Source organism: Sinohyriopsis cumingii, chromosome 14 (genome assembly GCF_028554795.1).
Source record: "Sinohyriopsis cumingii isolate HCF-2022 chromosome 14, ASM2855479v2, whole genome shotgun sequence".
NCBI classification, from domain to species: domain Eukaryota; kingdom Metazoa; phylum Mollusca; class Bivalvia; order Unionida; family Unionidae; genus Sinohyriopsis; species Sinohyriopsis cumingii.
In genome coordinates this window covers 26093603-26110453 of record NC_142974.1, presented here as the reverse complement: position 1 = coordinate 26110453, position 16851 = coordinate 26093603, and the positions used below count along the sequence as shown (strand labels likewise).

Below are 16851 nucleotides of genomic sequence, written 5' to 3'. Positions count from 1 at the left end.
GCAAACTTAAGACGCATCTAAAAATGCAACAGAGAGTAAAGCAAGTGAAAATCATCCAAACATGTTATTTTTAAAGGAAAAACTACAATAAACGTAGTGGAGACAGACGAAATGTATGAGAAATATAATCAGCAGTTCCAGTGAACACAGGGCTTGTAATTGCGTCCTGGTTATAACAATGATAAGCATTTCAACATGGAATGTACGTGTTGTAATGCAAACCCCACACAAAGTATTTCAAGTCTTACCATACACTTGGTTGGTCTCTTATTACTGACCATTGGCTTAGTATAGAAAATCTTACATAATTAGACGAACTACATAATTTTAAATTATTATCTCCTTCTACTGAATACATAGCACAACGCTATAGAGGTAGTGGTGTGGTTGCCTTATTTATAGGTCATCACTATACACAGTAAACACAATTTCAACTGATTTGTCTAATAGTATGACGGTGAAATTCATAATGAGATAAACTTCATTTTGATTACATCTTCCTTTCATTCGACAACCAGAACTGAACATGCATGCAACATATGTTGTGATAATAGGTTTGATATGTATGATAAATATTCTATTGATAATACTTGCAAAATTAATATGATATATAAATACAGATTTTGTTTGCAAAAATCCATCTATAAGAGATCTGGTTCTCCGAAACAGAATTGAACCGTGAAACATGCTTGTTAAATGAGCCGCAAATTCGATTGTTTACTTGACGGTCTTGTTTTCTTCGGCCCTCAGTGTGAATGTGGTTGGGACATGTAATGTTACTTATGTCATTCGATGCACATGTCAAATTAAATTTTGGGGTCCCAAATAATCTTTCGCAGGTTTGGGTCTATCGTATGCCATAAACACATTATTTATTCGGAATAGTTTATACTCTTGCTGGATAGCGTATAATAACTTCCATGGATAGTACTTTCCAAAGATTAAATATAGGTCAATGGCAGTTTTACATTTCATATTTATCAAGATATAGTGAACAATACTGTATTATTCCTATCAAATCGAAGATGTTTGTGATATACAAAAAAAGGTTTTAATCAGTTAAACTGGATCAATATAAATACAACAATATAACTAGGAACGTGATACAACTTGGCTATCATTGGTCAGATATCGGTTGACATAAGAAAGAAAACGATATATTGAAGTGAGTCCCGGAAGCACACGTATGGAATTATAAGTGAGGTTTTCCAAAGGTTAATAAAAATGCATCAGAGAACAGTATATGAAAACTGTTGGAGATCGTCCATTACTTGTTTATTATGAAAAACCGTGCTAACATTCCTGTTTCCAGCCAAGACTTAATAAAATTATTTTTATTTTTAAACAATTACATCTAATATAAATATTAAATTGTGATATACTACTAAATATGTTATGTTATCGTTTTGAACAAATATATCAAATGACAACCGATACTAAATCAATTCCAGTGTGCAATACATATGTTTCAAAATAAAAGAATAAAGATGAGTAAACCCTTAAAAATTTATGTCGATCTGACATCCAATATGGCCTAAATAGCATCACGTAAACTTTGTTTTCGCTACTTTTTATTTACAGAAAAATATTTGCATAATTATTTCACCGGTCAACATTGTATGGTATCTAGTTGATATTAACTTAAAACGGTGCCGATCTGACATCTAATATGGTCGACACTGTTGTCATCTGAAACATCTTTTTATCGCTATTTCTCCTAAATGGAAATTAATATTGACATTGTGATTTCACCAGAAGACTTCAAATGAAGTCTGACTGGTTTATAAATCTAAATAATGCCGGAACAGTCAATATGGTATACATATTAAAATCTTTATACTGCTGATCCTATTTGAATAGATCGCCATATCGACAAGATAAACGACTTGTACATCTTGTCATCACGAATAATCAAACTGACATCGGACGTTTACCAAATGAGTTTTATTGATGTCAAGCTGGACCTAATGAAAATCATGCCGATGTGCAAGGCAGTATTGACAACACTGCGGCCAGTTTGAAAATCTTCTTGCCGCTTAAGAACGTGAAAAATAGTTTCCTCATTTAAGCTGCAAAATGATGAAACCGTCTTATGCATACCGGAAGTTTGTTCAAATACTAGAAGTTCAGTCCCTTCACTGAACTCTTGCTCATTTGTCAACCAAATATAAATATTTTTTGTTTTGCACATGTTGCCATGTCTGTGTGCGCGTGTAGGTATCGTTTTAATATGAACGAAATAGTTGAGTGTTTCTTAATATGCTGATTATTAGTTAGGAATACCTTATTGTATCTAGCAATTTGATTAAGGCAGACAGAAATAGATGCAAACATGTGCGATATCCGATTTAAACTGTCATAGCTCTTCTTCCTAATCCAACTCCTCTCATTATCTGTATTATTTTAGGAATGTCAACTGTTGTGCTTAAAGAGGTATGGAAACGAACCCTTTCTTATTATCTGGATAAAATGCATCATACACAAAATGTATTTTAGGGACTCAAGTTCTGAACTAACTCTCATAATCAATAACAAAATTGCGGATTTGTGATCTGATTACCTTTAGTTGTAAACAGAATTCTTTACCAGGTATTTTAGGTATAACTGGCAGCTATGTCACACGTTATTAATATCAACACGCCGCATGTTTGACATACATTCAGATAAATGTATACCTACCTGGAATTAATCATGCATTAGTGTCAGGTAATGTATAGATACTTGCAACATACACAATGTTTATTTCAGAAATATGTATTATCTTGTTTTCATTCTAATTTCCCTAGCACTGATGAGCATTAGCATCATATCATTCAATATCGAAGCAATATAAGGATAACTTTAGATTCTCTGCTAATTTTACATACATGTAGATAACTATTTCCTGGTAACAGGCGGATAAGCCCCAGATTACCAACGGTATCTAAATTACACCTGAATTTGCTGGAATTTTCTCTTGTGTCTTAATTAGCATTAAATAATTTATCCAAGATACTACAATGAAACCTGCACATGGCTTTCAACTTAACCTGATCAACACGATCACCAACGTAAGGATTCAAATAAATAGTATGTTTATCCAGGTTATATATTATGTAAACTGGTAACGTATTCCGCATACTGGATTTAGAACTGTTTTCGTTTGTGAATCAGAGTAACAACTGTTTTATTAAGCTAATGGAGAGATAAATGTTAATTTTAAGATAGATTTCCGAATTCTAACTCGATGTTGACGAAATTCATATTACATAGGGCATAGATGGACATGGACATGGTTGGATAGAAATAATGACGGGCATGACATATCACGGTATATGAGAAAATATTCAGAATTATTATAACTCCAGTGGTTTTTCAGTGGATGAAGAACAACTGGAACAATAAATAATTTAAATCAAAATGCTTAATTTTGCAATCTAAATAACGGATAAATGTCATAATGTTCACAGGACCATAACTGCATAATGTGTCCGAGAAATCCAAATCAACAAATCATTTGACTTTAAATTTGAAGCTTATTATTTCATGAACAGGAGCCATCCAGAGAAAAAAGTGAAGCTGTTGCCATGGATTTCGCCCACTCCTCCAGCCGAACGTACCCATACTTCATTTCCTTGGTTGAGCTCTAAAACCGCTACAAGACTGTCCGATGTACAAATATCATAAACTCCGGAGTCCGGATAAACGCTTTGAATCCAAGAACCGTCTTTTACAAGTTCGAGGTATTCGGATTTCCTTCCACATGACATGGCTCCAAGGTTAAACACGTACACTCCACTTACAGGAGTGATGAATATCCCTATGCTGGCATGATATGCCCCACCAATGTTAGTTATCACACGATCGAAGACAATTGTCTGATGTATACCAAGATTCGTAATGTCCGACACAGATACTGTGCTGTAAAAAGCAACTTGTTCCACCGAAGATTGTTCTGCAAATGAAGAGGGAACAAATATTTTCCAATATGGATAAACTCAGTTATTGAGATATCTCATGCAAAATACGTTACATTTTTATTTTCATATATAAAGTGCTGCTGACTTTTAAAAGACAAAGAAACAAAGCGCCACCTATTGTTAACGTCCAGTTGAAGAGACCTTTACCATATTCTTACTTAATATAGGTATCTCAGAGTGACATTAATCGTACTGAATGAAGCTATTATTTAGGGTTGATAATTCCAGTCTGTGAGGAATGTAAAGCTAAGACATGAATTATGTAATGCGTCAGATGAATTGTCAGCATCTCTCTCTCTCTCTCTCTCTCTCTCTCTCTCTGCCGTAATGATTTATTTTGTGGGATTTCCAACTAAATTACGAAAGTTATTTGAATAAAGATTCTTAATTCAAGATCATGTGATATCTGGTTACTCTACAAGCAAATCAAAACCAATATCAGAATTATTTGGTTGCGAAATATGACGTCAATGCAATGTAATGCATTATATTAACATGTCAGTTGGTGTTGCAAGCAGACTGTCTCAAAGTGAAATATAAATAGGAGAATCCCTTGCTTTTATGTGAGGTAGGCAATGTTTGTGGCAAACATACAAATATACTGTATTGACAATATCTGTGAAAATTGATGATAAGCCCATGAAGACAGGATTGTAAATGTATTAGTTTGAATTAGTTTTATAAAATTCAGTATAATAATATGCCATAAAGCCCAGCATACCTGATTGTTTCATTTATAGGTTAAAGTAGATTTCGTTCTTACGACTGGAGATACGAGATAGACCATAAACTGGTTCAAGTGGCAAATTATCTGAATACATCACTGGTTAGATTATTACACAGAATACTTACTTTGAGTTACACAAGCGATTTGGAATATCCTTTTCCTTATAATTACATATCACAGATACTGAGAGTGATATAGTAGATAAGAAGAATTTCACACAACAAGAGGATACCATTAGAAGAACAAAGACAGTGACAGCGTACATATAATTATAAATGCATGTCAATAGTAACGTAGGGAACTAAAGGGACAATGATACTTTAATGTTAAAACAGGGATTTGCACTATAGCGACAATGGAGATGTAACTTGGTAGGCCTGTCTACAAGGGATTTGAACAGGGGTGACGTTACGGTACTGTACAATGGGGAAAAAAAGCAACAATGTTGAAAGTAGCCGACCTCAGTCGTGCAGTAAATTCGTAACAGTGTTGCAAGTGACTGACATGAAGGCTACTTTGGTTTGTAGGGACAAACAAAACATAGACATGTACATACACATACATATACACAAACAAACATAATCATTGACATGCATAAATGAACTAAATATTGCATCAGAGTAAAATCTTTTCGAGATATATGAGTGGCCCTGAAAAGGGTCGTTGGTTTTTGTCTACATAATTGAGTTAACATACGGAGCATATCACTGTTCTTATTCTTTTCCTCAAAATCTCTCTGCCATAAGGACCGTATATGAAGACTCTCTTCACACAGGCTTCACTCTCAAAATAAATCCTTCGTTTCCAAATAGCCGTATATGTAATCTTGGTGATAGCCCGTAATCATTTCACCTACATATTATAGTCCGGCTGAACAGCATCGCCGATATGAGGGTAGACGAATCTGTTAGTCAACATCTTCTCATGAGACCAGTTGAACTCAATGCGGTAAATTATGCCTATTTATAGTTTAAGAGCGTATAAAAACGGATTAATGTGCATTATAACATTTCAGCACAGCGTAAAATCTCTCTTCCAACCTGTTTAGAGCTGTGTGACGTCACATTCCCCATATAGGTGCGCCAGCGTCTGTGTGTAGTGAATCGATGCGAAAGAGTTTTAAAATGACTGAAACTAAGAAGGCAATGTATTGGGTTTCGCCTGCGGTGGGATGCCGGAGTGATGGTATGACAGCTACCAAAGTAACCACAGTCATACCCCAAAAGGTGAATGATGATAATTTGGATTTAGTCGATTTTCTCAGCTTTTCTCAAGAATATTTACCATTACCAGCACCTTCACCGTCTTCTCCTTCCTTACCTCCAGTAGAAGATTGTAGGCCAATGTAGAAGAAGAAAAATTAGATAAATATTTGCAATATCAGAAATAAGCAAAACAAGTTTTTATCATTCAGCATCAACAACGACAACAAGAAGAAAGAAGCGAACGAGATGAAGAAGATGCAGAGAAGAAAAACATGCCAAAGAGAGAAGAAGGACCGTGAAAGTCAAACGATAACGGTAATATTAGACATTTGGTCAGAGTTCGGGAGTTTGAGACAAATGCATCAGACTTCTTTAACTCAACCCAAAAGAAAAGGACCTTCGTGAGCAAACCATTACATCCCAGTCACAACTCCTTCTACGCTGACTACTCCTTAGATATCGGCATCAGTATCCATCACTACAAAATTGACAACGGTATTAGGTGAAGAAATATGACTTGGCCGTGGCAAAGGTATAAGGCAGTTGAAGCCCATTGCCTCCAGATCGTGAGTTTGTTTTAACAAAACAAAACAAAAAAACAACCAAAGACCCTTTTCAGGGCTACCCACCTCTCTAGAAAAGAGTGACTACTACAAGTTTGCCAGATCAAGTAAAACGTAAATGTCTTCTGTCACATGATTAGTGAAACAATGTTGTACGTGTGTGACTGTGTGAGTATTAGGTTCAGGTGAAAGTGAAGATGAAATGTCCCAAATTATACTATCCCTTACAACACAAAATATACTCTTCATCACACCACTATACCATCCAACATCACAATGCCATTACACCCCCTTACACATGCAACGCATTGTGTTAGTTTAGACTGTAAGATAAGGATATGAAAGCAAACACAAAATACTCTCACACACCTTATATACCATCCAACACCCCATACAAACACCAACCATCACCTCCACACACGCTATCCAGAAACCTTCCTGTGTTAGCTAAGAGTCTAAGAGAAGCAGATGAAATCTCATGTAATAAACTTTCCCTTTCACCACAACAATAATTTCCTTCACACTAGCTGTACAATCCAGCATCCATTACTATCCATTACACCATTATACTATATAACATCTCAATAGCATCCAACGCGCTAACACTTACAATCCATGACGCCATCTATACTGGCCATCACCTAATACACTATCCCAAACCATGACATGTGTCAGCTTAAGGTGTAAGAGAAGGAGCTGAAAGCAACAAAAAAAAAAAAAAAACATACCCTCACTCACCTTATATACCATCAAGAACCACATAAAATATTTTCCATTACATCATCTATACCATCCATTACTCCACACACTCTCCGAAAAATGTCTAATGTTAGCTTAGATTGAAAAAGAAGGAGATAAACGCAAACAAAACATACTCTCACATGCCTCATATAGCATCCAGAACCACATAAAATATTATCCATTGCAACATCTATACCATCCATTACCCTGCACAATCTGCATAATCGTTCTGTGTTTGCTTAGAGTGTAAGGGAAGGAGAAGACAGCAAACAAAACATACTCTCACATACCTTATATAGCATTCAACACCCAATAAACATACCATCCACTACACCCACAAACTATTCACAGAACGCTATGTGTTAGCCTAGAGTTAAAGATAAGGAGATGAAAGGGAACAAACCATAGCATGACACACCTTATATACCATCCAACATCCCGTTAAATAATATCCCTTACCCCATCTACACCATCTATCACCCCACAAATTATTAAAACAAGTCCTGCGCTAGTTTGGAGTGTAATATAAGCAGATTCAATCTCACAAAATATAATACCCCTTGCACCATAAAAATTGCCATCCATCACACTACCTATATCATAATACAGCCCAATACCATCGAACGCTGCATATACACACTGTAACAAGCATCCTGTGTTAGCTTATATGTAAGAAAAGCAGATGAAATCTCACAAAATATACTATCTTTCAAACCACAAGCTGTACCATCCAACATATCAGAATCAATATAGAAAATTCATTGATTTAGCTTGAAATTGAAGACAAGGAGACGCAATCTCACAAAATATACTCTCCCTTACACCACAAAAATACTATCCATAAAACTGCTTACACTATGAAACATACCAATACCATCCAACGTTAAATATACACAAGCGTCCTGTATTAGCTTACATGTAAGAGGATCAGATGAAATCTCACAAATGTACCATTCAACACCCTTTAAGCTTTACAGTAAAATGTTTGCAACATCGGAAAGAAGCAGAACAAGCGTTTATCATTCAACATCAACAGCGAGAACAAGAGAAAAGAAGCAAACTAGATACATAATAGGCAGAGAAGAGAAAATGACAGAGAGAGAGAAGGACGGTGAAAGTCAAACGATAACGGTAATATTAGACATTTTGTCAGACTTCAGGAGTTTGAGACAAATCTTCGTGAGCCAAACATTCCATTTCAGTCACTACTCCCTCTACGCTGATTATTCCTTGGATACCAGCATCAGCAGCAGTATATATCGCTACCAAACCATCAACGTTATCAGGTGAAGAAGTAAGCCATGGCAAAGGTATAAGGGAGTAGATTTTATAATTTCCCGTTATTCTAATAGGACGTACACAGCCCAGTTGGACTCATAGAGTGAGCTTGGTTCTCGCATCACTCACTCCAACATAACACAGTGCATTTGTTTTTTGTTTTTCTATTTCATCTATTTCTTGAGGACCTCTATGCCTGGTACATTTTCATATTCTGATATTATTTATATTCTGTAAAAAAAAATTTTTTTTAGGAAACTATTTTCTTGAAGTTCATTCTGGTAACTGTAAATAGAACATTCAACATTACTTCCCTACTCAACTAGAGGAGGCACGTTCGGGTAGAGTCATATATGCTTTCAAGACAACTGGGCGCTAAGTACTGCATTTCTCGGGAATCTCAGAAAAAATAACGATCTAGGCCAGAGGAGGTGCGCCAACATTTAGGAGCACAAGGAACGAATGTCGCCGACATTATAGGACTCCAAAATAGGGGAAAGGAACTATACCTGCCTTTTGGAAAAGGGTACATTGTCCTTTATAAAAATGGCACCTATATGGATGTCAAGCGGCACAAAGTATAAGTATATGCCCCTGATCCTTTATCGAATGCTCTATATACCTCTGAACTTCCGCACAGGTGAATATTGAAGAGTTGAAAATTAAAATAGAGATGAAATTTGGAGTCATGATTCAACGGAGCCAGATGGCTACATACTGGGGCTATCCTTCTGTCTACATTGAAGTTAAAATCCTTATAATGAGAGAAGAGGACGCCAAGAAAATACCGCCTTTCACATATGTGTTAGGTTTCAAAGTAAATTCGTGGAATCAGTGTTGCCAATACCAACTAGAACATGCAACCTGTGTGGCCAGGTGGAGTATTTGCCAGGAGAATGCGGGGGCTCTATTCCCCAGAAGACATTCGCTGCCGCCATAAACAAAATGAGCGAGGCAATCACGGCTGCCTCTATGAGGTCCTGGAACCGGGAGAGAGTATATAGGATTACCTCAAACCCAAATCAATATGGAACCTACAGACACCCAGTCTACAGTAGCATTAGAAACTCTGGTAATTCCAGACGCTCAGTTTGAGATAGTAGTAGAGGCTGACAAGACATCCCAGAACGACTCGCTATAGAGGGGAGTTCAACAACAAAAACAATTTCTGTGGAAAATGGGCAAGAAATGGGAAACATAATCAAAAAAAGAGATTCAAAAAGCAACAAATGAAACTAGTAAAGAAAATAACTGCTCCCTTCTTTGTGTTTGTTGAGCGTCGTTTAGGAGAAGAAATACAATTAGCAAAGAAACTAGAAAGTGAAAGTGAGGTAGAAAATCCCCAAAACAAGAAAGGGGAACCGATCAGCGGGGATGAGTCGGCCCAACTTCAGAACATATAAACTCCGTCATCAAGCCTCGTGAAATTGAAGAGCTGTTGAACCAAGAAGTAAACGCTAGCTCATAAACACAAACATATACACCAAAAATACCCGTAAAGAGGAAGCGTAATACACCGATACTTTCTACCTCGACCGATCAAGAAACGATAACATATATTAATACTCAAGCATAGCACCAAAAAAATCTAATTAGAACTATTTAACTACATATAGATTAACAAACACAATAAATGAAGTACTACCATTTTGTATAGATAAGAAAGAGGTATTAAACTTAAAATCTGACTGAATAATAATGATATAACTTCAAAAAAGTAAATGAATTAATCAAAATAGCAATAAGAAAGGATGTAATATTATACAGAAAACTCATGGTTTACCATAATGGTTATTACAAAAAATTAGAAGAAGAGCTAGATGGCTTAGCTTTATAAGTAATCACTCCGGTGAAATTAATTATGGCGTAGCAATAATATTGAACACTTCTGCTAATCGAGGTGAAAAAACCTCCCATATAAATGCAGAAGAGATTTCCATACATAGTCCTAAAAACAATGGGAAGAGATATAAAGTTTATGTACCATCTGGAGGGTTTTGTATCAAGAAAACTAACGTTTTCTCCAATTAATACAATATCTACAGGAATTTTTTCTAGAACCATGCGTCAAAGGGGGGATTTTATATGGATTGTAAATGAATTTGATAGAAGTGTGGGATGTTTAGAATGTGATAAAAGTATAAGCCACCTTGTGCCGACATTTCTAGACACGAATAACATGATTGATACTTTTAGATGTATACATGGAAACAATACACATGATACCTATAAATAAGCGAACAATAAAGAAGACAGACCAGACAAATTTTATTTATTGAAGCCTATGCAAGGAATATAAAAAATTGCAGTATATTACATGAACCAATCTCAGATCATAGACCGGTCAAAATTGAAATTGCAATCATTAACATAACAAGGTGGGACAAGACACACGGGATTTGAATAAATCTTTCCTGAGCGAGCATGATTAAGTTAACAATATCAGTCTCAGATGAGACGAATTGAATGACAAACCTGATAATGCCCTGATGTAAATGTGGGAGTGTATGAAGCACGAAATCAAGAAGGTAACTAAGCACTATAGTATAGTTAAAAGATTAAAAAAGTATGGGTTACAACGAAATATAAGGAAATTCAAAATAAATAGGGAAACAAAACAGAAGAGAATAAGGAAATATAAAAACTACTTAAACATTTAGAGAACTATATAACTCAAGGGGTTAAGATAAGGGCGGGACAAGTGTTTGTCCTAAATTCGAAGATATACAAGATATTATAAATTAAACGGGGAAAGACAAGCATACAGTTAGATTTATGATCAACAATACTTTATTTACAGAAAGGAAAGGAATACTAAAAGATACAAGGAAATACTCTAGAGATATGTATGCCTCACAAAATATTGATCCAGACGCAATCAGTAGTTACATGTCTAAGACTAACTATAACAAGATATAAGATCATATAAGAGAACAATGTCATAAATTTATTACAGTAGATGAAATCATGAAAGCAATCAACATATTAAAAATGTAAATCCTCGGGGATCGGATGGATTAACCACCGACTTCTATATAAATTACAAACTAATCTAGTAGATGTCTCAGAACTATTATACAATACTATTTTATTATAAACTGAAATGATTAAATCTATGTGAGGGGGCATTTTTACGTTAATATATAAATAAAAATGGGATAGGAAGGATATATTAAAAACTGGTGCACAATAACTTTATTATCCTGGTTATAACATACTTAGTAAAATAATTACCAATAGGATTAGAACACGTATTGACGCTATACTTGCATGACGTATGGCTAACAAAGGAAATTGCTTTTAAAAAGCATAGCATGCCTTTAATCCCACCATGCCATTCATGTGGGAATTTCATCGACTCAAAAAACCATATTGTATTAGGTTGCCCTAAAACTGCATAGGATTATAAATCACATAAGGGGATAGTGCATGTGATTGTTTACTAGTGAATTACAGATAGTGAAATATATAATGAGTTAATAGATTTCATAATCTCAATTATGATCTATTTTAAGGCATAGAGGTCACTTTAGAATTAGATATATTGGACAGCCTCACTTACCTGGGGGACAAGGGAGCTCTGAGGACTTGTGTGGACATACCTTACAAAGTTGACAAGGAACGGGATAGAGGGCTCAAAGGCAGTAGTAGAATCTATCTTATAACGTATTAACTAACTATCTCGTAGTAACTAATAACAATACCAGTTGTACAACGAACATACATATGGGACATGAATTTTAGCGAAGTGATTATGGAGCGAATGATGGTGTGATGCCTATGCTACGCGTGGTAGTACGAGTTATACCTGAACTCCCCAAAGGGCGGTCATCATATAAAGATCAGTGCGAAAACACGGGGGTATTTAAATACAATCTAGCAACTACGAGATACTGTAAATAAACACAGTACACGCATACATGAAACAGAAATACTTCAAGCTGAGATTTTTATTTTTATTAGATAGAATCTCAAAAGATTAAAGACAAAATGGAAATATGATCTGACCTAAAATCTAGAACACACACAAAAACATTGATAATAAATAGTACAATTTAGCCATACACATATAGCACACATTGGCAAATATAGATCCCTGGCAAGGATCACTTATCAAAGTAAATACTCGCAAGCAGCCAGGGTTCACGGGCTTATTATACAGTAGGTTAGAGTGGTGTACAAAACTCTACCTCAAGACTATGTAATAAAAATTCAAACTTCTTTATGGAGATTTTACAAAACACACAATAATAGACTATCAGATAATATAAAACACATAAAGCCTCTTAATCTTTCGGAACTAGGGGTTCCAACCTATTTTGTGTCTGAGAAGGACCACACTAATAAACGAATGATGTACAGCCTGGACTAGCCAATGTATGTGAAATCATCATGGACTATCAACAAAAGTACATATACGGCTATTCGGAAACGAGCCATTTTTGTGGATAGGCAAGACTATCTGAATAGAGTCTTCCATTTTTCCCCAGTGTCCAGGACCGTGACGTCAGCCCTTTTCAATTCCCCTTTTCTCAAGACAGGCATACAATTTTAAATTCCCACTGTCGCTATATCGTAACCCCACAGTTTTAACATTAACGTCCCGTCGTCCCTCTAGTGCCCTGCATTACTACTCCAATCTTTGATGCAAAGTAATAGATAAAGAGAAAATATTCAACCTCTTCAAACGAATATTATTGTAATTTAACCTACAGATTTGATGTACAATGACTGCTTAGCCAGTAAGGTGGATAATAATTACTCACTCAATCAAATATATGAAGTCATTGAAGCACTCTTCGTTTACTTTAATCAATTAATTACTAAAACGAAGATGTGATGTCATACATTATAAATGACATCAAACACGGAGTTGCATAGGAATTGTATATACCTATTTATGTTTCAAAATAATATTCAATTTAATCACGCTTGAATCATTACACCGTATTGTAAAAGTGCATCTGGCCTGCCGCTTTTGTTAAATTTGAGCTTATGATAGTGTAGTTGGTAGAATATGGAATGTTAAATTTGAGGAAAAATCAAGTTATAATTATGCAACAAATGGTATGAAACAAACATTTAAACAAATAACTACGAAGGATAAAGGTTATTGCATACTGCAGCGCATTGATCCGGTTTTTGCTGATCAAAATATAAATTTGTTTATACATTCACTCCGAAGTGTATACAATAAATATTAATTTATCATTTCATTCATTGTAAACTTCAGTTAATACTAACATGCACAATTTGTGCTTTATATCTTTTAGTGTATGTATATTAGCTCACATCATTGTATCTTCTTATATCGTGAGTTCCATTGAACTACCTCTAGTCCATTGCCAATATCAAAGTAAGTAATGTCTCCATATATTTCATTCGATTGAATATCTGACAGCGACCGCTTCAGGCTTATGTTGTTAACACAAGTCCTAATCTTATGAGGCAATTATATGAACTTTATATCTTGACGTTTGCGAGACTGAATAGAATGGTTGAAGAGCATCAATATGCACCGATCGATTTGATTCACTTTCAAATTTCTGAAAGCTGCATTTCTATTCGGTAATTCAAAATTCACCTGAACATGACCTTACGCTTTCGCTGTCCGATCTTCGCGTAGGACAGTAGAGATCCGATTTTATTCAGATGGAGATGTCTTACAAGTCAATCCATACGGTTTATATATCATTTTCTTGTTTGAGCTGGTGTACGCTCGCATATGGAGAGAGGGTTTTGATACACGTAAATGGAGGGAATAGTTATATCGAGTTGCACTCATAAATAAGTAATATCACAAGCGTTTTTCATTATACTTTTGCAGTATATTTATTGAGTTAATAAATGCTTTTTGCGCAAAATCGTTTATATGTTATGCTGAATTTATACAGTAATTTGGTAGCAGTATTTGAATATTCACCATTTTATCATAATAATCATACTAGAAGGAAATACTTACTAATGTAAGGATGTCGGATGACATCATGGTCCCATAAATGATTGCTGTTTTTTGTATCTTGGTTCGGCGATAAAAACTTTTTGAATTTTCCTAAATTCTTCCCTGCATTATTTTTCATCATCTGGCCGTTATACTGAGTCGTCTGGTTTGTTTCCAGATGCTTTAGAATGAAATCTTGTTTTGGACTTTCATCGTTCACTGTTGATAAAATATGAGCTGGTGTTCCGTTACAAAATCGATTTAGTGCGATATTATCACTTCGAAGCTTTTTTATCTGGAATTTTAATTGTTTGAGGATAGATGCTTGACGTTCCACTATTTCTCGAAGTAATTTGTTTTCTTCCCCCACATGCTTAATTTCTTTCTCAAGGGCACCGAGCCTATTACTCAAGCTATCATCGGCAAACACGATGTCTTCTATTCGAGAAAGTCGTTCATGTAGACTTCCACGGTACATATCAGTTTCGCTGTCAACACCTTTTGGCTTGAGTGCAGAATCTGCAAGAGTAATTCCAAGTGCATAGAAAAGAGAAAATATAGCCAACAACATTTTCATCTGAATTTAAATCCACGAGGCGTCTAAGTTGGATTCGTTAAATTGTTGCTGTAATATATTTATTCTGCAATCGATGCAAAGGTTATCATTCGTCTGGAATTGTGTCAGCTGGGTTCTTATTCTAGGTAAATTAAGGATAGGCTGATATGAGGTATGATTGGTTTATAACCTACAATTTGAATGCCGAAATAATAGGTGACGCCATACAAATTCAACAAATGTGTGATGTTAAGATCTCGCGGCTTTGTGAGGACAATGCAACGAAAATGTTTTTATCCGTTTAATGATATTTTATATCACATACTGATTCTCTTTGACCCTCCGATTTATTTTGATGTGGCTTCTTGTCTTACTTTATAGATTAATTCTCTTTTACTTAATGAGGCATCACTTGCACGTTTCAGCAATATAATTATAATGCTTGAAATCGAATCAATAAGGATTTGATGAAATATTTCAAATGTATAAAAAAGGAAGGTTAATGATTTACAAGAAAGATTCAATTTAAAATTTTAAGAGCCATTTGTACTGTAAAATGTAATTATTTGCACTGTCTTCATTTCCGACAATAAGTATAATGCACGTAGTCGGGTATGAGTGAGCGCCAAATGAGAAACATTTCAATGTCTGGAGATAGAAATCTGGCAACTAGACGGAGAACGAAATAATTACAAGGTGGGCTGATAACATGGATCGATGGTTATGCTCTAGAATTAAAGTCTGGAAGAGTTTAAACATCATAATTCGACTTGCGAATATTTATTTGTTTGCTAATACAAGTACTTTTTTAAGACGTGGTTTTCCTTCAGTTGCTATGTAGAATTACCTCCTTTCTACCTACTCTATTTTTCTCCAACTTTCAAAACAGAAACAACTTTAATTAGATATCGAATAAAAAGATGCCCAAATCAACTACACCGCAAAGTATTTAACAATATAGTTGCTCTAGTTATGTAATTTATTCCAGATAACATGCCTTCCGCATCAAATGACGTTATCCTTATATTGTCTTTAGAAATTATATTTTTAGAGAACTTCATAAACCTGTCGCCATTTTCGTTTATCGTTCGCGATGGTTTGTATAAATTGGAGATAAACTCAAAATGTTAGATCAACATAATGGTACATTGTCTTTAAGCGATTTCAAGTTGATGTAAAGTTTGTTTTCACTTCTTGTCTTATTCTTTAATGTCAGGTAGAGTAAGGGTACCACTAACGTTGTTTTTCTATCTAGTATTTTCATACCTTTGCGCATTCTTCCGTAAGTTAAATCTATTTACTATAGCAGTTGATGGAGGACACGATTTTGGTTATGCATCTGAAAACCCTGTGTACTATGATGTATGATACATACAACAATAATAATATCGCAACTTAAGATCCTTTACCTTCTATTAATGTACGAAACGAAGAAATAAAAACTGCTTAACAAATTCTGGGATCTGCAGACTTAGCAATAAATAATGAGGAATGTATTAAGCAGGGTAAAAAGATGCATGACACAAAATTAAAAAGAATCAAAGTTTAACTTAAGGAACGAACATTTTATTCCAGGATCCAGGTAATAATCAAAAATCAGAAGGATATCTTTTTAATGCAGCACAGACAAAATATATCTTTAGGCTGGATGAAGGAAAATCAATCGTCGTAACTATATAAGCTAACTTTATATCGTTTTATGTGATTAAACCCGAAATAAAATACAAACAATGGAGGAACTACAAATGTAGACACTTATGACTAATGAACCATCAGAGCTGAAAGTAAGTGAACCAGAAACCTTTAGTAACGATTGATGCAAAATAATCCGAAACTAAGAACTTCCAACTCAAGAACAAGACGAAAGAAAATAAAAGATGT

At 35.0% G+C, this 16851-nt stretch overlaps 1 protein-coding gene across 1 annotated transcript; it reads right to left on the bottom strand.

Moving 5' to 3' along the window:
- Positions 1-1441: 1441 nt before the first annotated feature.
- On the bottom strand, positions 1442-15030 carry LOC149783457 (uncharacterized). Its single transcript, XM_089933121.1, has 2 exons — positions 14436-15030; positions 1442-3934 (listed from the first exon to the last, which is right to left on the bottom strand). Exons 1-2 carry the CDS (start codon positions 14989-14991, stop codon positions 3519-3521), a joined length of 972 nt encoding a protein of 323 aa, XP_089789247.1. The 5' UTR covers positions 14992-15030; the 3' UTR covers positions 1442-3518.
- Positions 15031-16851: the final 1821 nt, after the last annotated feature.